Source organism: Denticeps clupeoides, chromosome 15 (genome assembly GCF_900700375.1).
Source record: "Denticeps clupeoides chromosome 15, fDenClu1.1, whole genome shotgun sequence".
Classification (NCBI taxonomy): domain Eukaryota; kingdom Metazoa; phylum Chordata; class Actinopteri; order Clupeiformes; family Denticipitidae; genus Denticeps; species Denticeps clupeoides.
Window position 1 is genome coordinate 9,105,030 of NC_041721.1, and position 23,657 is coordinate 9,128,686.

General features: G+C 43.2%; 1 protein-coding gene and 1 non-coding gene across 4 annotated transcripts; both read right to left on the minus strand.

Moving 5' to 3' along the window:
- Positions 1 to 14,241: 14,241 nt before the first annotated feature.
- On the minus strand, positions 14,242 to 22,782 carry LOC114765205 (overexpressed in colon carcinoma 1 protein homolog). Of its 3 annotated transcripts, XR_003742591.1 has the most exons (7): positions 22,585 to 22,782; positions 19,487 to 19,511; positions 18,128 to 18,163; positions 17,958 to 18,037; positions 16,476 to 16,510; positions 16,085 to 16,151; positions 14,242 to 15,858 (listed from the first exon to the last, which is right to left on the minus strand). XR_003742591.1 is itself a non-coding variant. In XM_028955284.1 (6 exons), exons 1-5 carry the CDS (start codon positions 22,628 to 22,630, stop codon positions 16,506 to 16,508), a joined length of 192 nt encoding a protein of 63 aa, XP_028811117.1. In that variant the 5' UTR covers positions 22,631 to 22,782; the 3' UTR covers positions 14,242 to 15,858; positions 16,476 to 16,505. The 3 variants fall into 3 exon arrangements, 1 of the variants encoding a protein (XP_028811117.1); XR_003742590.1 differs by having other exon boundaries at positions 16,085 to 16,510; XM_028955284.1 differs by lacking the exon at positions 16,085 to 16,151.
- LOC114765424 (U2 spliceosomal RNA) lies at positions 18,433 to 18,618 on the minus strand. Its single transcript, XR_003742618.1, has one exon. It is a non-coding gene; the product is annotated as a U2 spliceosomal RNA (small nuclear RNA).
- Positions 22,783 to 23,657: the final 875 nt, after the last annotated feature.

Here is a 23,657-nt window from a genome sequence, read left to right on the forward strand (position 1 = left end):
TGGCCCTCCAAAGAAATGCCACCCCACACCATTACTGACCCACTGCCAAACCAGTCATGTTGGAGGATGTTGCAGGCAGCAGAATGTTCTCCAGACTCTGCTGCATGTGCTCAGTGTAAACATGCTGCACAGTGATGGACTCTAAGTACAACTCCCACCTGTGGACGTCGGGTCCTCATACCACCCTCATGGAGTCTGTTTCTGACGTGCACATTTGTGGCCTGCTGGAGGTCATTTTGCAGAGCCCTGGTTGAGCAGTGGGCAGTGGTTGACCTAGCGGGTAAGAAATAGACACGTAATCTGAAGGTTGCCAATTCAAACCCTGTGCCACTGAGCAAAGCACCATCTGCACACACTGCTCCCCAGATGCCTTTCATGGCTGCCCACTGCTCACTAAATGTGATGGGTCAAATGCAAAAGACACGTTTTGTTGTGTGCTGCAGTGTTTCACAATGACAATTACTTCACTTTCACTTCATTTTTACTCTGGCAGTGCTCCTCCTGTTCCTCCTTGCACAAAGGCGGTGGTTGCAGTCCTGCTGCTGGATTGTTGCCCTCCTACGGCCTCCTCCATGTCTTCTGATGTCCCGGTAGCGTCTCCATGCTCTGGACATGGAGACACGCTGAGAGACACAGCAAACCTTCTTGCCACAACTCGCATTGATGTGCCATCCTGGATGAGCTGCACTACCTGAGCCACTTGTGCGGGTTGTAGACCCACTCATGCTTGCCCTAAAATGAAAGCACCACCAGCATTCAAAGGTAACCAAAACATCGGCCAGAAAGCACAGGAACCGAGAAGTGGTCTGTGGTCCCCACCTGCAGAACCTCGCCTTTATTGGGGATATTTTGCTAATTGCCTATAATTCCCCCGGTTGTTTATTCCATTTGCACAACAGCATGTGAAATTGATTGTCACTCAGTGTTGCTTCATAAATGGACAGTTTGATTTTACAGAAGTGTGATGGATTGACTTGGAGTTACATTGTGTTGTTTAAGTGTTGCCTTTATTTTTTTGAGCTGTGTATGTTTTCTCCTTTTGGTGCTGTTGTGGAATAATATTACAATATACTGTTACAAATATTGGGGTCACAGGAATTAAAAAAAAAAGCTCACAAAATAAGCATCTGGTTTGTGCTGCCATTTCTAGTGATTTCAGTGTCGCTTTTATGGTCATGGACCATAAATAAATATGAGGTATGCATCTCTAACCTTTAGTCAGAATTGTTTTATTCTAGAACAGTCTTACAATTCAAATGTTTCTCCAGTCTCTTCTCCACTGTTCAAAAATGCATGATGAGAACTAATCTTATTGCAGATCCTCCAGTCCCTGCAAAACCCTTAATCTATGAACAAAATCTCTGCAATTTTTCTTTAAACTTTAGAGGTTGTCAGACGTTAGTTGGCTGATTTTTTTTCTGCCCTATACATATATATGAAGTTACATAATGAAGATAGATGTACAGATATAATGGAGACAAACAGTCCAGCTAGACAGCAGATGTACAACTGCACAGCTTTGGGGCATGGAAAGGCCGATCCCGTGTCAGGACGCGCAGTTTAGGAATATTAATGCCTGCTATTACCTCTGTGAAATTAAGACAGAGTGTGAAACCTCATCAGAAAGCACATCCTGCTTTCTCTCACAGGAGTGCAGAGCGCATTTAAAATGAAGAGGACTCTTTACTCCGGTGGCCCCTGGTGCTATAAGCGGGTCTTTATTGGGAGTGTTTTTTTTTTTATAACCCTCCTCAGCCGGAGAGGCGGAACAGGGGAAACGCAGGAGGCCTCATCTCTGGAGGCAAGTCACACATCGTTCCTGCACAATTCAGACAGGTCAGGCCACAGAGCCAGTCTCAGGTCGCATCTCCAGACTGGGCCTCTGAAATTAGGGCATGAAAACAGACTTGGCCTTATTAAAAGGACGTCCATATAAAGAAGGAAAACCCAAAGCTAATCAATCTCCCTGTGCCTAAATTCTGCCAAATGCTGTAGATATACTGTCCAAAAATATTAATATTGCAATTAACAATAAGTAACAATTATGAGTTATTTATGAGTATATAGTGATGAACTGCATGTACCAGACAGACATCCCACCCTACAAAGAAATCTACAGGGGTTCTCTTACACGGAAACCATCCACAACGATAACATTCCCCTTACTCACTTACCCACCCAGGGAGAACACACACACAGTACAGTAACCTGTACATCATAGATGTGCATGTACACACTCACACTGACACATACAGACAATCATACGCAATCATGCATGCAACTACACAGAGATGTGGTCATTAGTACAAAAACAGGCACGCACATGAGGATACATACAAGTACACACACACGTTAAGCACGTATACAAATACATAGAAGCATGGACACACACATATGCTGTATACATACTCAAATAGACAGACATTTATTGAAACACACACCATACACACACAGGATGTGAGTGAGTTCACTTGTTCACCTAGCAACTCTGGCCATTTCCTTGCTTTAGGCTGAGATCAGTGCTGTTTATTCAGAATCTGGCAACGCTGATGAAGCCGAACCAAACCAAGAAAATGAACCCAGTGATGTCCTCCCGAAAACAGACATAGTGGTTGTTTTTTTTTTGTTTTTTTTTGTGGATTGTTTCCTCCCTGAGGTGAACATAAGGAGCGCTGCCTGAAACCCGATCAGTAACACCGACCACCCAGAGGAGAACCGGCTCTGTTTGCTCAAGGTTTTAACCTCATACCTCGCAAAGCTTTCACTGGGTAAATTTAGATCACGTCTCCAGACGAAGGCTTTCCACAGACCTGTCCTGAGAGTCGCCCTTGTTCAACAACCTTCTTCCTTTGTCTGCTGGCCTCTTTTTCAGGGAGGATGGACACAGGAGAGTGGAACATCTATCCATTCTGCTAACAGAACCGTCCGGAGGAATGTGCCAGCTCATACACAGGCAGACATAAACACATGCATACAGGCATGAGTAGGCCCATCCATCCATCCAGACACACACACACTCATACAGCCAATGAGCAATAAGCTGTCACTCACTCAGAAACGCATACCATAACGTTTTATATTAACTTCTGTTTTCTCACTTGCACATTCTTTCTCTGTTTCTGATTTATAATGGTCCACGTGTGTGGGATCAGTGTGCACGTCTGTGTGTGTGTGTGTGGTGTTTCGTCCCAGACCTCCCAGGTGGCAGGACTTTGAACATCTGACCAACAGAATCCAGGCAGTCAGCAACAGTGGACACACACACACACAATGGCCTAATTTTGACTTAGAGAAGACAAACTGTGTGCCATCCTTTTTCAGTAACATTTTCTGTTTGATTTTATGCTACAGTTTCTTCAGTCTGTGGGGAGAAGCACGCTCAATCATAACCCAGCTTTACACTAAAAATAATATATAATACAGTACTCCTTGGTCCTTGGTCCATTTGTTAAAAATGACATACAAATGAGTAGAATTTGAATTGATGTGTACTTAAATTCAAATTTAACCCATTGTACTAAAGTGGCAGGTGACATAAAAGACATCATGCTAATTATACCTAATTCAGTGAATTACAAAATGATGGGAACGTCCAAATGTTTGAGGATAGATAATGAGAAACGAGGTGTGTGAGAGCTGTCAAATATCTCCAAAATACTCCTCCAATCTATTTCAAATTCAAATCTAATTAAAGATCATCCTCTGGACCACATAAATAATAACAAGCCAATACAAAAGGCTGGAAGAGTACATGCCCCATGTTAAAGTGCTTTGAAAAAAGTGCCTTTAAATTTACATTGGAGAACTCTGATCAGGAAGAGAGACTTCAGACACACCCTCTACAAGACCATGAAACCATTTGTTTGGGACCTTCCACGACCTCCACGTCTCCATCACCTCACACTTGCCCTGCTGAGCCTTTCCCCCAGCTGCCAGTAACATGAAATAAACTACCGGTTTCCACACCGACGTGCTAAGGAAACCCCACAATGCGGCCAGGAGGATGTTTGTTTTCCCTCATGCGTCAGCCAAGGGGTCATATATACAGCTCTCACCGCCGTGTGAGAAATGGTGCTACACTGTGAGTGTTCATTAGAGTCCCTTGACTGTGTGAGTGTGACCTCACTGATGGAGCGACTCGTCACAATGGCATCACTGTCCAGGTTCAGATTAGGGGAGCCTCTCGAGCAACACCCAAGTTTACATTTACATTACATTTACGGCATTTATCAGACGCCCTTATCCAGATCGACTTACAATCAGTAGTTACAGGGACAGTCCCCCCCTGAAGCAACTTAGGGTTAAGTGTCTTGCTCAGGGACACAATGGTAGTAAGTGGGATTTGAACCTGGGTCTTCTGGTTCATATGCGAGTGTGTTACCCACTTGGTTACTACCACCCTTTACAAATCCATAACAGAAAAAAAAAATTGTAATTCAATGAGATTCCAAATGAATACACAAATATTAAGACCTGTCCGGTAGTAAACCTGAGGTCACACCTCCAGGGTTTGTTCGAATCCCTGCTGTCCCCATGCTGGCGGGGGTTTATGCAGTTGTGGAAAGTGAGTGCGAATGAGAATTAAGACCGGCTTATTGTCTATTATGTATATTGATTGCCATGTCACCACTGTATGCAGTACGCCTTCTTATGTTCACTGTATGCAGTACGCCTTCTGTTTTTAACTGTGTACACCACTAGTCAAAAGTTTGGTGGTGAAAAGTGAAGCATGTTAGATGATCGAGTTGCCTGATTTTACCTGCTTTGTTTACTAATCATCAAAAGGCACGAGATGCTCATTAACAGGAGTGAATGATAAGAAAGGGTTCAGCATAAACCTTTTTGGTTTGTTACTTAACCTCATGTGTGTTATTTCAAAATCCTGTGACTTTAGTTTTATTCTATAATGTAAACAATGCCAGACCCATAAATGTGTAGGCGTGTCCAAACGTTTGACCTGTAGTGTATATTATCCCCCATGAAGGAACTGAGCCTCTAATTGTTCCATTTGAACATCACTGTAAAGAGAACAATAGGTTAATCTCTAACCTACTTCAATGTAGAGCGTCTGGAACTGCTGCAATTGATTTTATTTTACCATGAAAAACATGTTACATCACCACTTCTTGACATCAGATAATCACATTCTTAATATTCGGGGTGGATCGGCAGGTCATAGTGCTTCAAAACCCAACTGTAGCGTGTCTCTATAGCTCAGACGTGTTAACGCATTATGCAGTGTGCCACAGGTATTGTTGGTACAGGGAATTGGTTGGCACAACGGGCACATTTCATGGCTCGTTGCATGACAACGTACAGCACCCATTGAAGAGCAGGAAAGCACTACATAGAAGCAGTAAATTCCCCCGCCACCGGTTGAGTGAGTCTCTGAGAAGCCTCAGGTTCGTGACAGGTCGAGACAGGAGCCTCTGACTGCTACTGACTCTGTGTTGCATAAGTGCAGTCAGACCAAAACAAGATGTTCCAACCACCTCGTGGCACACATGATGACATCGTACAAAACAAATGTTAGCTCAGCGTATAGAGCCGTGGTGTTATCCATGCGATTTAAAGGGCGGCACCCTGTACCAGGTGCACTGCCAAGGGGGCTCTACAACCCAGGCTAATGAAAAGGTGTGCATGAAGAGGCTGTAACTAGGACACCCTTACACTGCTTATGGGTTAACAGGCATTCAATAAACCTAGTGAGTGACAGATGCCTCTAGCTGACAGGGAAGCAGACAGAACAAGAACGGATGTCCCTTTAAAGGTCCCCTATTATTATATAGATTTTTTGCTTTTATATTGGTGTTAGTGGTCCCCTAATACTGTATCTGAAGTCTCTATCCGAATTTCAGGTGTGGTGCAGAATTACAGCAACTTTGATGGAGTTACCTTTATGGTGGAGGGGTGGGAAATTCTCTGGGAAAACAAAGCATGAGAAACGGGAGGTAACCTTTCCTCTTATGATGACATAAGGGGACAAATTCCAGATCCGACCATTTGAGACGCCTCTCTCTTAACAGCAAAGCAGAATGGCCAAAGCACTCTTTCTAATTATTAATAGTATTACAATACCATGTTACTAGAATGTTTATTTATGGGCAGTGTAATCTAAAAACTAAAATCACAAGATGGCAGGTGAGGCAAAAGGAATATTTTCATAAATAATGTCATCTTTTGAGTTTGTCTAATTCAGTGATATTAGGAACACACAGGAATGCACAGCAGCAAAGCGAAAGTTTGCGTTCATGGTTATGCAATTAGATTTTTTCATGGTGACCTGTTTCGATTTAATCAGATGTAAATATGGTTTGTAGTTTGAATGTCATGGCCGCCGGTGCTCCACCACGCCACCAGGGGGCGCGTGACCAGCCGAGAACGCCGCAACCCTGTTGAGGAAGATGAAAGGGCAAAGGTCAGCGGCGAGCATAAAAGCCCAATGACGCCAATGGACACCGCAAACTCATTTGTCGAACTTGTTTCATGTCTGCTGTAAGCCGTTCTTTGTTCTGACCAAGCCTCACACCAATTGCCTGTTAGATTACGTTTCTGGATTGCCCTTGTCTCTTCCTGTCTGACCCTCATGACCTCACAGCCCCTTTCCAACCTTGACGACCCTCACACCACGGCCTCTGAAAGCCCACGTTCTTCTGGTACCGACCGCTTCCGATTTACTTCCCTTCAGCCTACGACCTTCAAGAACAGCTACAGCAAGTTGGAGTCCTCTCACGCTGCCACGCCCCAGGACCTGAACTGTGACACTGGAGTTATTGACAGCTTGAGTGCAAGCTGTGTTAAATGTATATTCAATCTTATGTAGAGCAAAGATGGATACCGCGGCAAATGTACAACATTGAAAAGATTTGTTCCAGCACGCATCCCAAGTACTGGCATCAAACGCTGAATTTCGCAGCTCTGGTGGCTCATGTCAACATTTGCCAAAGGCTGTTTTCTGTTTGTGCTCTGTTTCCACGGCATCAAGAGGATGAACTCCACTCCAGAACACATTGGCTGCTCGTCAAAGTAGCATTGGTTGCCTAAAACCAAACCAAACCAAACTCCAAATAAGATACTGTGTTCTTAGGAATGCCTCAGCGTTCCCTGATTGACCTTTAAATCTGTGCACCGACACATACCTGGGCCCAGAGAACGGGGCACCGTCTGTCAGCAGAAAATGGCCTCATCAGCCAATCACTCATCACGCGAATGAAGCTGACACGCAAAGGCACTGTTCTCCACACAGCCAGAGCAACCTCAGCCACGTCGAGCACCAAAAAACATGAAGCCTCCAGGCAAATAATTAGGTCGAAATGAAGTAGAGAAGTTTCTGTAGCTCAGTGATAGATGGTGTGCGGCTTGTTCACTTGTTTAAGAATAACGTCATCTTCAGGATATACATAAATAGTCAGATTGCTGTCTGTATTTTGTAGAAGAGAAACTACCTTTTTTTTTACTATCACCTATAACACGATCTTTAATAATACTTTGATGATCAGAGTTTAAAATCGGCCTAGCAAATGGTGAAGGCTGACAGTTCTCATGCTGATTCTGAACACCATCCACTCGATACTGTCAATATGTCACACGCACAAAATAGCATGAGTTCGTCTGAAAGATACCTGACCGTTTCAGCCCAAAACTGTCCAAGAAAATTGAACAAAACACTCGCAAGACCACTGAAACTATCTGTATTTACTATAAGTATTTAAATGCCTAAAACCAAACTATAACTATTAACTATTTAACTTACCTTTTCTTCCAATAACCTTATATCTATTCTTGTAAAGCAATTTTCCCCCAGAAAAAAACACAAGTGCATCTAGCTTTCTGAAATGTTTATGTTTATGTTTATGGATTGAGATTGAAAGTATACCAGCATGATTTTAAAGCTTAGCGCTAACGAATGGCTTAAGACTTGACCCTGACCTGACTTGCGGACCTTGCTCACTCAACAGAAGCTTCCACATGCAGCTCACTACTAAAGAAGCCTTGATGAAGTGTGTGTAAAAATGTTGTGTTGCCATATATGTGTGGGACTGCGGGCAGGTTTGCACAGGATCTCCTAATGTTCCCCAGAACACACTGATTCTCATCACTGCACACAGATTCGGGACGTCAGATGACATACAGAGATCAGTTGCCCAATCACAGGCCAGGATCAGATAGCAGTCATCGCTGAGTAAGGCTGACTGGGATGAACTCCAGCAGCTCTATACAGAGGCATGGAAGCTGGAGAGACACAAATCGGCCAGTACTTTCTGGTTTATGGCTGAGTCACAGGTTCCGTCAAAACCCAGACTACTCCTTGCATAATAAGTTTCTGTCTTTGACTTTACACTAGTAAACAAGCCCCACACTTGTCACATGTTGGCTGTTTAGTCATAGTAGCCTGTTATGAAACACTACACTGTCAGAAATCAGAAGCCAAAGAAAACCTCCCTGAAGATGTGAATGAAATATTTCATCCATGTTCCACATAACAGAATACGTCCCCGCCGACTTCGTCTGCTCGGAAGTTTCAGAACACTCTGCAACTAGTGTGATTATCCAGAGGAAAGGAACCAAATGGTGCAGCACTGATTGCACTTTTCTGCTGTATCAGATTCTGGCTTGCGGGCGATGGTTGCCTGCTGATGGATACGCCCCTCATCTGCTTGTCACTGGGTGGGCAGGGAGGAGAAACCACAGGATCTCGCCCGTGAAACGTATAACTCATAATATGACTGGTAATACAGTACTGTACTCCTGAGGTGCATCAGTGTGTTAGGGTCTTACGGGACGCTATCATTAAGCAGCGTGATCGGTACAATCAACCACACACAGATGTTGACTGGAATTCCCTTCTTGCTGGTCTACCACTATGTGCCATCCGACCTCTACAACTAATACAAAATGCAGCAGCACGACTAATCCTCAACCTTCCCAAATTCTCCCACACCACCCCTCTGCTACGTTCCCTCCACTGGCTCCCAGTAGCTGCACGCATCAGGTTCAAAATACTGATGCTGGCCTACGAAGCCAAACATGGAGTAGCACCATCCTACCTCACAGCCCTTATTACACCTCGCACTGCACCTCGTATACTCCGAACCTCCAGTACTGCTCGCCTGGTCCCTCCATCTCTGAAGGTAAAAGGAAGACACTCATCTAGACTCTTCTCCATCTTGACCCCTCGGTGGTGGAATGAACTTCCCCTCGAGGTCAGAACAGCTCAGTCACTGAGCACCTTCAAACGACAGCTCAAGACCTTCCTCTTTAAAGAATATTTACATTAACTTGTAACTTTCTTATTATCGAACTTGTGTACAGAATCTACAACAGAGTGAATAAAAAGATGTATGCATAGTTGGGGTCCTAGTGAACCGGAATTGATCTCTTCATCGATGGTAACTTGAAAGCACGTTGTAAGTCGCTCTGGATAAGGGCGTCTGCCAAATGCCGTAAATGTAAATGTAAATGTAATAGCTAAAATAGATTTAAGTGAGGGTCTGACGTGAAGCTACTGTAGACTAAGTTCCACTTTACAAGTGATAACCAACTTCATACAAAAAAAAACCAAACAGCTGACCAAGAAGATGAAAGGGTTCCGGATGCACAAAGTTAATCAGGTGTGTGAGCCAGAATTGCATGTGGACAGAGGCATGAAAATCGGATATTCTAGGAAAAGCGGCCCTGTAATCACCTGTTTCCTTATATCATATGTTTTCATTTCTTGAGCTGGTCAAAAAAAATTGGGTTATTTAGAAATGCCCTTGTTTTTGATAATAATAATAGTAATGGTATAGCTGATGGGGGAAGAAAGCACAGATGGGGCATAATATAAAAAAGGATTTATTAATAACCGAAATCAAAAAGGGCGCAAGGGGCGAAAACGGTGGAACCACAAGGGGATAACACAAATTAGCCCCACTGCGCAGGGAGGCGGTCCCAGACCCTCCGGCCATTGTTTAAGGCACCCTTGTCTGGTGCCTTCTGGGTACATGCAGCCCCTCTTGCTGCACGTCCTTGCTGGCAGCGCAACCACGACTTCCCTTCGCCCTCTTCCTCCTGCCTACCCCCGCATCGCCATCATCCTCCTGGTGGTCCTCACACCACCAGATGTGACATGGGTCCCCACGGACCTCATGGCGATCATGGATACAGACAGCGGAGCCATCTCGGCCCCGACTGCCCACCAATCCACGTCATCCTCGCTCTCGTCGTTGTCCGTGTCCTCCCACCGGTAGTCGCGTGGGTCGTCCACCCTACTGACATCCTGGACCCAGGGCGCGATCAGCTCCCACGGGCAGTACTCCGGCCATTCCGGCTGGAGCCAGCCCTTCTCCCCACTTGCAGGACATACTGAAAACAAGGATTTATTAAGATTTTAAAATAGCCAGCAGGCATGTGGCGATGGCCAGAACTTAAAACACATCAAACAGTTTCCAGGTTCACAGAAGGTCAAGTTCACAAATAAGTTCACGAAAATGCATGCCGCCTTTTAACTTGGTCTGTGACGGATATGGTGGCCTGTGCTCAATCGGGCCATAGAAATTACAAAATGAGAAAATGAGATGCACCTGTGGGCCCTAAAACTGTGAGCCAGCGAGGAGAGACTCTTTTGTAATATACAGTACAGGCCAAATGTTTGGACGCACCTTCTCATTCAGTGTGTTTTTGTGGCTGTCTGAGACCTGGCCTCCACAGTCACCGGACCTGAACCCAATCGAAGCAGAAAGGTCTCAGACAGCGAGAGCAACAACATTAAAACTAGTGAGAGGAGTCAATCTATTTCAGAATTTTTTTTCATATTTCATAGACGTTCTTATCTTCACCTTTTTTTGTTAAGTACATAACTCCACATGTGTTCATTCATAGTTTTGATGCCTTCAGTGAGAATCTACCAATGTCAATGGTCATGAAAATAAAGAAAACACATTGAATGTGAAGGTGTGTCCAAACTTTTGGCCAGTACTGTGTGTGAAAGTAAATTAGCAATCTATGGGATTTTTTTTTTGTATGTATAGTTTCAAGTTTGCACATCTGCTTGTTTTTTGCTCTATGCTGTAATCTTATGCATAACCATCTGAGACTGAGACGCATAACCATCTGAGACTTTTTTGGATACATGGCTGTTTAGTCCTGGACTTTTTAGTGCATGTGGAAAAGGTTGTATGTTCACTATTAACCAGAGCTGTAAGGGTGACTTCACTCAGTAACTTCACTTAAATAACATCACACTTACAGAACTTCATAGTCTCCACACAGAGGAAACAACACCAACCTGAAGCGAACAGGTAAAGTGCACACGCACCATGTCCGAGCCGGGTTTCAAACTCGAAAAAATCATAAACCAAAACTTTAAACAATCGTGGCATTGTGAGGGCACGTTCATAAACACTGTTCCACCGCATGGATCCCTTATGTCTTCATATTAAGGCAATTTCCAGTCGTGGTGATTCAAGATTGTTTGCTGAGTATGGGCAGTATGAAATGTACATCAAATGTTTGCAGTTCTTTCTGGCTGGATTCTTATTCAGACTGGATTAATTGCATTGTTAACTGGAATTAACACCCTCATTCATTTTTGTGTTTTGCAGGGCAGGGACACAAACAGTCCTCATGTCCTTTTTAAATTTAGCCCAAGCTGTGATTAAATACTGGTCAGTTTGCTTGAGGGCGATTCACATTCTCATTTCCTTTTAGTTACATGAGTGCAGTCCCTAAAGATTTTTGCCTTTAGACAAGTAAGAATAGTTTTTAAAAGAAGCAGGCTTCAAAATGACTCAAAATCATAAAAATATTGCTTTACAACAGAAATATATCAACAGAAAATCTGACCTATTTTTCTTTTAAAAAATGTTTTCATTCTGGGTTATCAGGCTATCTTGGTTCCTTCCATTTCACCTCCAAACCATCTTCTGTGACTTGTCCTTCACATGAATGGGTAACCTGAAAACTAAATTTAACTCTGGGCTTTTCTATTTTAAAGCGTATTTCTATGTAGGTTGGAGGATTAAGTGGGTCACTTGGAACCTCTGGCTCACACTGCAGCAGGCTCAACTCAAATCGTAGCTGTAGTTACAAAAATGGGTCTAAAAGTTAGAAAATACATTTCATTCGGTGTATGGTAGTTTCCTGTGAACGCAGAGCAGCAGAGCCGGGACCTCGATACAGTAAAAGTCATAAAAAAAAAAAAACTTCCTATCTTGTCTCAAGTTAAAACTAGGACAAGTCCTATTTAACAGAAACTCTCAGCGCTGCCCTATCTAACGTCAGGCATCTAATCATAGAAAGGAAACACTAACCATTTGCACAAGTCTCAGTTGGGAATTAGCTGATGATGGTTTCATTTAAATGGTGCCCACCAAACAGGAAGCTGAACTTTCAACAATGCTGTGTCAAAAGATACAAATGTCTGGTGAGAATTTATCATTTTAAGGTAAAGTTAGGTGGCACACTTTAACTAAAGCCTACAGAAGTTGTCCTATGCATCCATATTATCACTTTCAACCCGTATTTTTTTATTATAAATGAAAAGACATTTTAGCCACAATATTACTCCTCATGCATATTTAAGCTCACCCTGCTTTAAATCATGATTTAAAATGTACAGATACTTGAAATCTGCTCAGTTATTATCGTGTTTTTTGGGCCGAATGGTAGTTTACATGGATAGGACCGTGTCGGTACAACGCTGACATCTTGTGGTGTGGGGGAGAAATCACCACGCTGATCAGACTCAACATTAAAACTACCAGCCAAATATTATGGTGTCCGCAGGACAGATCTGATCAATGTGTAAAAAATGACAAGAAACTTTCTACAGTGACGTACACACATATCATCCTGAATAAAGTTTCACTAAATGCATGCTCGTTAGCTATCTTATATCATGCTAATTTGTTAGGAAGTTAAATCTACCACTTCTTCTGTATTGTTATGTTGAGATCACGTGTTATTAAGATCTCAACATAACAATTTCTTTAAAATTCTGTTTTGGTTTATGGATTTACTGTGTTGCTAGATGTAGAATCATTAGTGAACATATTCGATTTTACAGTGATCGGCAACTGAAACAAAGATAGCACTGTCTGGGAAAGATTAAAGTTCTGACATTTTATCCTTAAAGAAACGTCATTTTTCAGTGCAAGAGCTCATGACCCCACAACTGCTTTCATTATAAGTACTTTATACAGTAACAGTAACTGTTTGTACATCAGTCAGAAAAAAACATTAAAAGTGCTCAGCGAAGAAGTGAAGAACATTGATCAATTTGTTCTTTTGTGATATTAGGTGGGTTATTTGATCGAACAAGTGAACGATTCATCTTAGGCATGGCAGGGCAGAACGAAGGGATCAGAAGATCTGCGGTAGAACCAATGACTGAACACCTAACATCTCACACACTGCTGAGTCGTCAGTGGTTATCAGAACTGGTCCAGGAAGCAATGGAAGAAGGAAGCCTGGTCTGATGAATTGTTGTTAGCCCCAAATGTCTTCCCCATGTGTTTCAGATTTCCAAATTACCATCATTATTTCAGCACCCATGCTCCTCCACTTCCTGGCTGCGTGTCTGGGTTGAATGTCCCCACATGTGATATCTGTAGTCTTTAGATTCAGACTTTCTGGCCCACACACACATTTTATGTTCTGTTTTGTGCACTTCATAATCAAACTTGTGTTTTTTTTTTATTTTTAGATGATCTGGTTGTAGTTTACTTGGGAATTACCTGACAAGGGCCAGTATTCCCTGATGCCAGTGGCCTGATTCCGCAGGATAATTCACCCTGACATGCGGCAAAATATTGTTCCCAAATGAACCACATACACCACACAAACACCACACTCAGGTGTACTGAAACTGAAAAAGGAAATAGAAGCGTTTCTAAGACTTGTTCAATATCCTCCTTGTTTTCTCTGTGCCAGTTAGTTCGTTCTGAGTCATTACCAGTCATTACACAGATGCTGAATCCAGCCTGAGGCTTTTATTTCCGAGCACCTTTCTGATCAACACTCACACACCTTTATAGAAATAATCTCTTTACTTATCAGCAAACGGATGAGTAAATGGAACTTATGGGAATGCTTTAAGGTAGTGCAATGGCGATGCTTCTTATTTTTTAACCAGCTGAGAGAAGAAGCTGGTGTCTAAAAACAGACAACCAGGTTAGCAAAAAAAAAGGCTCAAATTTACCACTTTACCCTTTGATTTTATACTTTTATATAGTATAATTACTAAAATATATAATGTGAACATTGTTTAATGTTTTGTTAGCACCACTAAATGCTACCACTTCCATGCCTTTCCCTACAAAAATGAATGTGATGATACAACATCAAAAATCCTTATTTACACTCAGAAATAGTGCATGACAAATAAACATCAAATTTCCTAATTAAAATGGGGGTGTTCACACAGTTGTACACAATACTGGACACCAGTCTGATCGGGCGAGTTAATACACTAACATACCCAAGATTATACATGGCTTATATTTGAGAGTTTCTACAGAGCTTTGTCAGAACCTCTGGAGACACTAGTAAACACACACAATCCATGACATTCACCGCTTCTAAGTGACATTCTCAGGAGAAGAAAAATAAACCATGCCCACCATGGCTTAAAATCAGCAGACATGGCAACCCTGTGATGAGGTGGCCTACATAGCCACAGGAAATGAGGGCAAGATCTAGTGCCTTTAACAGCATTTCTTGTTATTCTGTTATAGTGAACTGAGAGACGCGCTCCACGTACCGGGTTCGTTTAAGTGAACAAGCCAGGACCCTGTTTTCAGTAATTACAAGAAGGGTAGTAGCCTAGTGGGTAACACACTCGCCTATGAACCAGAAGACCCGGGTTCAAATCCCACTTATTACCATTGTGTCTCTGAGCAAGACACTTAACCCTAAGTTGCTCCAGGGGGGGACTGTCCCTGTAACTACTGATTGTAAGTCGCTCTGGATAAGGGCGTCTGATAAATGCTGTAAATGTAATGTAAATGATTGGATTGAAGAAGAACTTGGTAAATACATAGATCCTAACAGAAAGCGATGAAATGGCTGTTAGCAGAAGCTGAACCTGAGAGTTGCAATCATCGCTGAAAGGGGAGACATTTTTCTATGCAAAAATGATGCCTTCAGACAATGTATGAGCCTTTTGACTTACCATGCCCAGATATGTGTTTAAACAGAGTTTTATTGGGTCAGTTTTATGAAACCCTAAAGCTATGGTGACGGCTTGCACAAGGCTTGGTCACGTGGGATGCGAGCGTGTCAGGGTCGCCGAAGAGTCTCCACTCCAAAAGAAGCTGAAGTGTGGCAGCAACGTTGTTCTTAATGACCCTCACACAGCATCCCTCTTCCCTAGTTACATTCATCCGCATGCATCCTGTCTCTGGGCTGAAAACGGACACGCTGTATGCACACACCATATGCATTCAGACTGTCTGAGAGGTTCGGGATAAGCACAGCGCTATGCCGTCAAAAAAACCCACAACGTAAGTCATATCAAGCTCCAAGGTGGCGAAGAAGTGTTCTAGGTTGTAGCCATACTACAGCAGGCGGAGGATATGAAGGGGGTAAAAGCGCGGTGTGTTCTCGGGCTGTAAACAGGTCCAGTGCTGGGTCCTGAGGGAGGTGAGGCAGCGCAACCGAAAACATCCAAGCCAGTCGCAGCCCCGCATTATTAGCCATTGTGCGTATTGTCACTGGCATTTTGCTGTCGCCAGCGCGCCGAGCCGATCCCAGCACACTTTCGAGAAGAGAGTCCCCCTAAAGACTCCGCTGAGTCCTCCCACTGAGCCGGGTTGTGCTGTGGGTCTGCTGACTGTGTTATCTGGAGCTTTCCATCACGACATCCCTGAGGACAGTCCTCTGCGTGTGAGAGATGGGGTTTAAACACTCAAACATTCATTTTACACCCATAGTTACATATACATACATAAGCATACAAAGTATGTATAAAATGCAATCTTTCATGATTTTACGATCCAGATTTAAAACAAGATTTCTGTTAAGAATGTAATTAAAACATTTTGTGAACAAAGCAGCCGTGAAGGTAAAAAGAGGAAAGTAAAAAAATATTATTCATCAAACATACTTGCATTGTATTTTTGCCACCCATGAACCCTGACAGGTAACCAGATAATCAGTGACATTCACTTCATCTGTCAAAATATATAATTTTATATATATAAATTAGACTTTTTGTTTTTTTCTTCACATTTGCACAGAAATCTCAGAGAACATGTGGTCATGAAAATTTGCCGTAGATCAATTGAAAAGTTATGAAAATGTTTGAAAACCCTGATTAGAGCTGCTCAAACACATTTAGAAATACATAAAACTCGTAATGTGTTTGGGCAGCTGTAGTTGCCCTAAATGAGTATATTTATTCTGCATATTTAAAATTTCACCTCACACCCCAAGTCACAATGGCGTTAATCTTTCAGAAGTGTTTAGTGAGGACACTGCCAGTCAGGGTAACTAACCTTATCACGAGACATGAGTTGTGTTCTTCTTTAATCTGGGGAGAAAGAAAGCCGTTTATTAGTTTCGTGCAAACGCACACTCACATACATACACACACACAGCACACACAACCCTACTGCTGCTTTTCATTAAAACTCTTACCCGTACCTAGCACCCTGAGGAGCATTTCTTCCTCTCCCTGGAGAGGATGACATTAGCAATTACCAGCTCCCCAGTTCCCCAGGTTTGACACACGAGGGTAAAAACACCCTGAGACATGCACAGTGTTATAGACACACACACGATTACACACACAGCGGGACATGAGGTTGCATGTTCTGTAAATAAGGTCAGAGTGAACGCACAGTGCCGTAATTAGGACTGCTTTTCAGCTTGCAGATCTCATTAAACGCGAGGGTCTGCACCACCGGCAACTCTGACCTTTCAAACACTGCATGGGCAAGAAATGTAAACCTTGAACCTTGTGTGTGTGTGTGTGTGTGTGTGTATGTAAAGTGAAGTGATTGTCACATGTGATACACGGCAGTACAGCACACGATGCACACAGTGAAATTTGTCCTCTGCATTTAACCCATCACCCTGAGTGAACAGTGGGCAGCGCCCGGGAAGCAGTGTGTGGGGACGGTGCTTTGCTCAGTGGCACCTCAGTGGCAGATCAAGATTCGAACCAGCAACCTTCTGATTACGGGGCCACTTCCTTAACCGCAAGGCCACCACTGCCCCAGTGAGCAGTGGGCAGCCATGACAGGCGCCCGGGGAGCAGTGTGTGGGAACGGTGCTTTGCTGAATGGCAAATCGGGATTTGGCAGATCGGGATTCGAACCGGCAACCTTCTGATTACAGGGCCTCTTCCTTAACCACTAGGCCACCACTGCCCTTTGTATGTGGAATATTTGTATGTGGAATAAACATTTAATCTAGCAGCTATTCAAATGGAACTGCTTACATTTGGCTTCCACTGCAATAATAATTTCTGTCACAATTTTGGCATGTATTTATTACCCTATAACTGCAAAATATTTCTTTATTGAAGCTATCAAGAGGTGTCTCTTGTGTTGTCGCTAAAAAACGAGTGATCACTTTTGTTTTGTCTTTTTAAGGTTCTGGGGTCTGTTTTCATCGCTAAATTTACAGGAGGATGCTTTTTAGGATTTAATTGAGCATCGGATTGTCAGCCCTTGATATGCCATTTATCCTGAGGAATATCTGAGAACTTTTTCTTTGTGTTCCATTTTGGCTGCTCAAACCATGCCAGAGAAAAACAAATATTATCGAAGTCAGCCAATAAGAATGAGTCTGTAATACTTCATAAAACTGAAGGCTTGCTTGGTTTGTAGCCCAACGGTATGTGTCCTGTCAGTGTTCCTCTGTTAAGGGGTGAGAACATGGCACAACAACGTGATTAACGGTAATTTAGCTCCCCCACCACCCTTTGGATGCAACGGTGTGAGTGTGCGTGCGTGCGTGCGTTCACACCTTACCTTTGTGTGTAGATGTAGATTGTCCTGCGTTCACATTGCTAAGATCAGCTGGCAGACCAACATACACGCCCCCGTAGTTCCTACCGATGCACACAACCAAGCAGGAGAACACAGCAAATGAGCGGTGAGTTAAGGGCATTTCGGAGCATGTGTCAGGTCACATGACCCACCTCCTTTTCTCCTCATCGGGGGAGCCCTCTTCTGTGCTATTGGAAGACAAAGTCACATAGTGAAAGAAAGTGAAAGTGATTGTCACGTGTGATACACAGCAGCACAGCACACAGTGAAATTTGTCCTCTGCATTTAACCCATCACCCTGAGTGAGCAGTGGGCAGCCATGACAGGCACCCGGGGAGCAGTGTGTGGGGACGGTTCTTTGCTCAGTGGCAGTGGAACCTTGGCGGATCGGGATTCGAACCGACAACCTTCTGATTACGGGGGCCGCTTCCTTAACCGCTAGGCCACCACTGCCCAATGAAAGTGCACCGCTCCCAGAGGCACTGCAATACTGGGTCCATGCGTGGAGCGGATGGAGCAAGCTCCTTTGCCGACTCCCTCTTCTAAAAATCCGCTTAATATGTAGTCCCCCGCTGGGGGACGTATCAGATATTAAACTGATAAGAACAGATACTACACTTGATCTTAGCCAAATGTGAGAGTTTGGACGAGGCTGAATCAAGATTTGACCCTCTGCTCCCTGCATCCAGGGGAGTTCAAGGCGAGAAGTGGGCAGGGACCTGAGAACGTGCTCCACGCAGGGAGCCTTTCAGCAGAGCCAGGTGATTGGCTGGTCTGTTCAGTGTTTGGGTACAGACTTGCTGCTGGTTCCCCTGCGGTTCTAATCCTCATCAGAGCCCAGTGAGGAGGTCCATGTGATTGTGTGTGTGTGTGTGTGTGTGTGTGTGTGTGTGTGTGTGAAAGAGTGTGTCACGGAGATTGGGAACAGTAGAGGAACCCTGTGGAGAGGACCTTCATCTTGTTAAGGTCATTTCTGATACTGATAGGGTTTCAGGAAGGCTGGGAGGATTCTGGGAGTTGTTTTGAAAATCACATCTTGCTCTGTAGCCCCCCCATCATTACCACGTCCTTCACAATGAGCAAAGGCAATTAAGAGCAATCGGGGCGCTCTCTCTTTCTCTCTCTCCTTCATGCATAGTTGTATCCACCCACCCACCCATCCATCCATCCATCCATCCATCAATTTGTCTGTATTTCGTTAGAATGGAGAGCTTTATTTTATATGTAAAATATGTGTGGAAGCATCATTTTAAATGTCACCTGATACATTTTCTGATTGGTGAATATAATAGCAATATAATGTATGTAAAATTGTGCAAGACTGTTCATGTTTAAATGTGGTTTAATGAACATATTAGATTTCCAGAACTGAGTTTTGAGAACTCAGTCTCCATCCTGGTGTCAAACATACATCGCAAATCGTAGTGTCTTTAGCTCATCACACTCAGAATCGTGTTTGTTTGAGATTTTTCATACATCAGAACTAAACAGGATAAAGAAAAGATACTCACACATCCTTTGAATCCTCAGCTGGACCTGGGAAGACAGAACACATTTGTTTTGTAATGTATTTTGAATTTACACAACAATTTAGTTATACAGTATTCATTAAATGAGTGACAGTAGTTCAGACTTTGATGTGTAGAATTGCGTAAGAGGTGATACACACAGAGACGACATGTTTTCTTAAAATTAAGTTTTAAATTATTAAATGTACAAATGTTTGTCAAATTCAGATCCTTTTTAAGTCACACTAGCTGTCCATACTTATGATTCAATAGGTGGCATCACCATACAATGAAATCATACGGCCTGTAGGAGGATTTAGGCATTTTGATATGACTACAGTGCTCCTCTCCTCTTCATGTATAATTAAGGAGTGACTTAGGCTGGTTCTTCCAAAAGCCCACAGGACAAACCCTTCTGGGCCACTTGAGGTAAATAACATAGGTAATTAAATAGATAATGAGTTTGAAATTGACTAATTTTGCTTTTCCAACATGCACCATGTGAAAAGAACAGTGACTCATCATTCTGAGCCTTCCTCTTTGTGTGTGTGTGTGTGTGTGTGTGTGTGTGTGGTAAACTGCTAGACTGCTGTAAGTCTGACCTCTAATATACCGTGAAGATGTCTGACTGTGGACTTGCTGTCATTGTTTACTCACTTCTAAATAAGGAGCCACACACACACACACACACACACACACACACACAATTTTCTATGTAATAATAAATGTTTACATTGAATGTATGTGAAGTGTATGAAAGCGTGTGGTGACGTATACTGTACAAATACGAAAATGGGAGAGTGCATGTGAGCACGCACACACTAGCCCACATACACAAAAGGCATTAGCAAGAGGAGGGCAGCCTGTTCCAGTTCGAAAAAAGTGGACAGAAACGGAAAATAAACAACACACAATGAATCCAGACCTTGCATTTTAGGCTGGATTGCTTCTATTAAGAGTTCAGAACAGCGAGGCAGTGTAAGCCTGTCAGAAGTGGCTAGAGTATATGTTTAAAAAAGGTACTATTTATCTACACTATCAGTCAAAAGATTGGATGCGCCTACTCATTTACGGTTTTGCACTTTCTTGCATTATATAAAAAAACAACACAGGACTATAAAATGACATATGTGAGGTTATCTAATAAACAAACGTTTGTGTCTGTCCAAAGCAGGGAGCTTTTGCTGTGACAACGGGGACGGTTTGCAGCAGTTTATGCTGAACGCTTTCATATCATTCACTCGTGTTAATAAGCATCTCATGAAGCGGCTTTTAATAGTGACAATAGTGAACAAAGCACCCGTGAAGGTAAAAAGAGGCGACTCTGAAAAATATTATTCATCAAACATACTTGCATTGTATTTTTGCCACCCATGAACCCTGACAGGTAACCAGATTCATCTGTAAGTTTTACTACTCCTAAGCCCCGTTTATTTGTGAAAAGTGTAGGTTAGTGACTTGGTGGCAGAATGGTGGTCAAGTAGAATGGTGGAAGTCTCCCGCCTCCCTAAACTAGAAAATTGTCTAAAGGACATCAGAGTCTGGATGACCCACAATTTCCTCCTGCTCAAAGCGGATAAGACCAAAGTGTGGGGCCAAATGACGATTGACAGAATATAGATTGCAGTGTGCTGGATTTTCAACTGGTCCTAGTTGAAATCTGTAAAGAATTTGGGTCTGATGTTTGATGCTGATTTGTCATTTGATTGTCACATTAAAAAATTTCCAGGACGGTGTACTAATACTCAAGAATCATTGCTAGAAACTTTCTCTCCATCTATGATACAGGGAAATTAGTTTACTCATTCACGCATCTTGACTGGATTACTGTAATTCTCTGTTTTCTGGTTGCTGCTTCATTGAATAATCTTCAGACCGAGCAGAACTCTGCAGTCAGGGTTCTTACAAACACTAGAAGGTATGATCACATGACACCTGTATTTTCTTTTTTGCATTGGCTTCCTGTTAAGTTCCATTTTGAATATTATGCTTATCTATCTTATCTTACCTATAAAGCTTTGCATGGTCTTGCTCCAGTTCAGCTTAGTGTTCGGTACACTTGCTGTCATTTTGTTGCTAACTCATCACTAACATTCTTGTTTTTTTTTCTATCCTTCTCCATCCACTACACTGGATAGTAAATCCTGCCTCGGGAGTTTCCTGGTACGGAGTGATCACATGGCCGACCTCCATGGACTGTCCATACTGGCCCTCTGGTGACCCCATCTGATACCTGCTCAGCTGCTGGGACTCATTAACACATCTGGATGCTAATTCATTACACACATGTGAACTGCAATAACCTTCATATGCCATAATGCCGTAATCCAGTGCTAAACAAAAGAGGAGGATGGGTTCCCCTTGCTGAGACTTGGATCCTCTCAAGCTCTTCATCAAGGAGTTTTTTTCCTTGCCACTGTTGCCTCTGGCTTGCTCACCTGAGGCTTTAAGCACTGTTCTGTTTGTTAGGCATTTTTGTGACAATAGATTGATTGATCGAAATGTTGGTTTTTATAAATGTTTCATGCCCCAGTCCACAATAGATTTGCATCCCTCACTTTTGGGAACAACTGTGTCATGGCATTTCTCAAAATGAGCAATTAGCAATGAATCACAATACATAATTTTATAACTGTAGATTGATGACATATTGCCTGTATACAACCTGTAAGCACCTTCATGAGTCCAGCCGCACTCCCATCAATTAGCCACCAAAGCCGGTGAAGCAGAGCGCTGAGCGGTTCATAAGTGCAGCTACAGACTGATTCACCGCTTTGTGAGTGTGTGTGTGTGTGCGTGTGTGTGTGTGTGTGTGTGCATGTATGAGTCATGCTGTATCGGTGCTCAGGTGCCAGACAAGCTGGTCGAGCTGCTGAGCACATCCACTCTGAAGCCCACGCAGCCAAGCTGACGGCGCCGAGAGAACAACGCAAGCACCTCTCATTCTGTCTCATTCACACTCTCCATCTCTCCCAAACACATAAACACAAACACACCCTCGTGACACACACTCGGCTCCGGCCACGTACACAGTAAAGTTCACTGTGGACTCACTGCAGCCAAACTGACACTGGTCCACACAGGTGGAGACGAGAACTCACCTCCTCCTCCTGCAGCGCTGGTCGCCGTGGAATTCCCACAACCCATCTCCCGGCAGCTCTGAGCAGGCAAGGTGGTGAGGTGAGGGAGGGACTAATATAACGGAGGGGCAGGCAGATGAAAAAAGAGGGAAAGATGGGATGGAGGTGTGTTTCTCTCTCTATCCCTCTTCCTCTCTCTCCAGTGCTCCAGACGTCTCCTTTGAGGAAGAGCAGTGTGAGGACTCCAGCGAGGAGGGCGAACACTTATACAGGGAGGCAGGGGAGGGAGGGAGAACCGAGTGAGGGAGAGGGGGGGGGGGTGCTAGTCGGTACTTCCTCAACCCTGGAAGGTTGCCCAGGTTACAAGAAGTGAGGGCGAGAAGAAGATATAGACTGAGGCAACTTTTATAAAATTTGAAATGGCTGAAGAGCTTGTCCTACTGTTACCCTCTTAATCTTCCACATGAGAACTTACTGCTGAAGACTCCAGTGAGCATGATGGCTTCTCTTCTATTCAGGTGATGTTACCCCAGTGTCCTGAATGATCATTAACTGTGAACGGATTGTAAAAGATGTGTCTCCTTAAAACGCTCATTTAAAATACTTTTGCTTGTCATAAGCCAGTGGGGGCTATGGCTTTTGTTTGTTTGGCAGTATTGAGATGTTTTAACAGTATTTCACTTTGAACTGAATATTGAATATTGTTATCGGTTTTATTGACTCCCACCACTAATAGCAGGACGGAGACGAGATGTCACTCCATAGGGCGCATCAAGGAAAGACAAAAGAGGAAAAGGACCTTTAAAACTTATAACGATATTTTAATTAAAATCAGATGGGTATCGAGGTCCATGCCTCTCTATGACCTTTTTTGTTGTTGTTGAGACAAGTTTTGAGCATCAGACAACTCATTTTGTTGTCCTTAATACTATTGTTTTCATAATCTATGCCTTGGTACATGTACATATTGTCCTTCTCCAAAATCGCTTAAAAACTTGCCATTATGTAAGAAACACCATAGTAAACATGACAAACTACCATCAACTGTATATAAAAATGTGCCACCACACAATCTTCAAAAAAGTATGTAGCTC

What these genes read in the sequence shown, in the direction of transcription:
- LOC114765205 (XM_028955284.1), bottom strand. Translation starts at nt 22,630, where the DNA reads ATGGGTTGTGGGAATTCCACGGCGACCAGCGCTGCAGGAGGAGGAG. An exon ending in CAGCGCTGCAGGAGGAGGAG is followed by an intron (nt 19,512 to 22,584) that starts GTGAGTTCTCGT and finishes CTGTCTTCCCAG; the next exon opens with GTCCAGCTGAGGATTCAAAG. An exon ending in CCCGATGAGGAGAAAAGGAG is followed by an intron (nt 18,038 to 18,127) that starts GTGGGTCATGTG and finishes GTGCATCGGTAG; the next exon opens with GAACTACGGGGGCGTGTATG.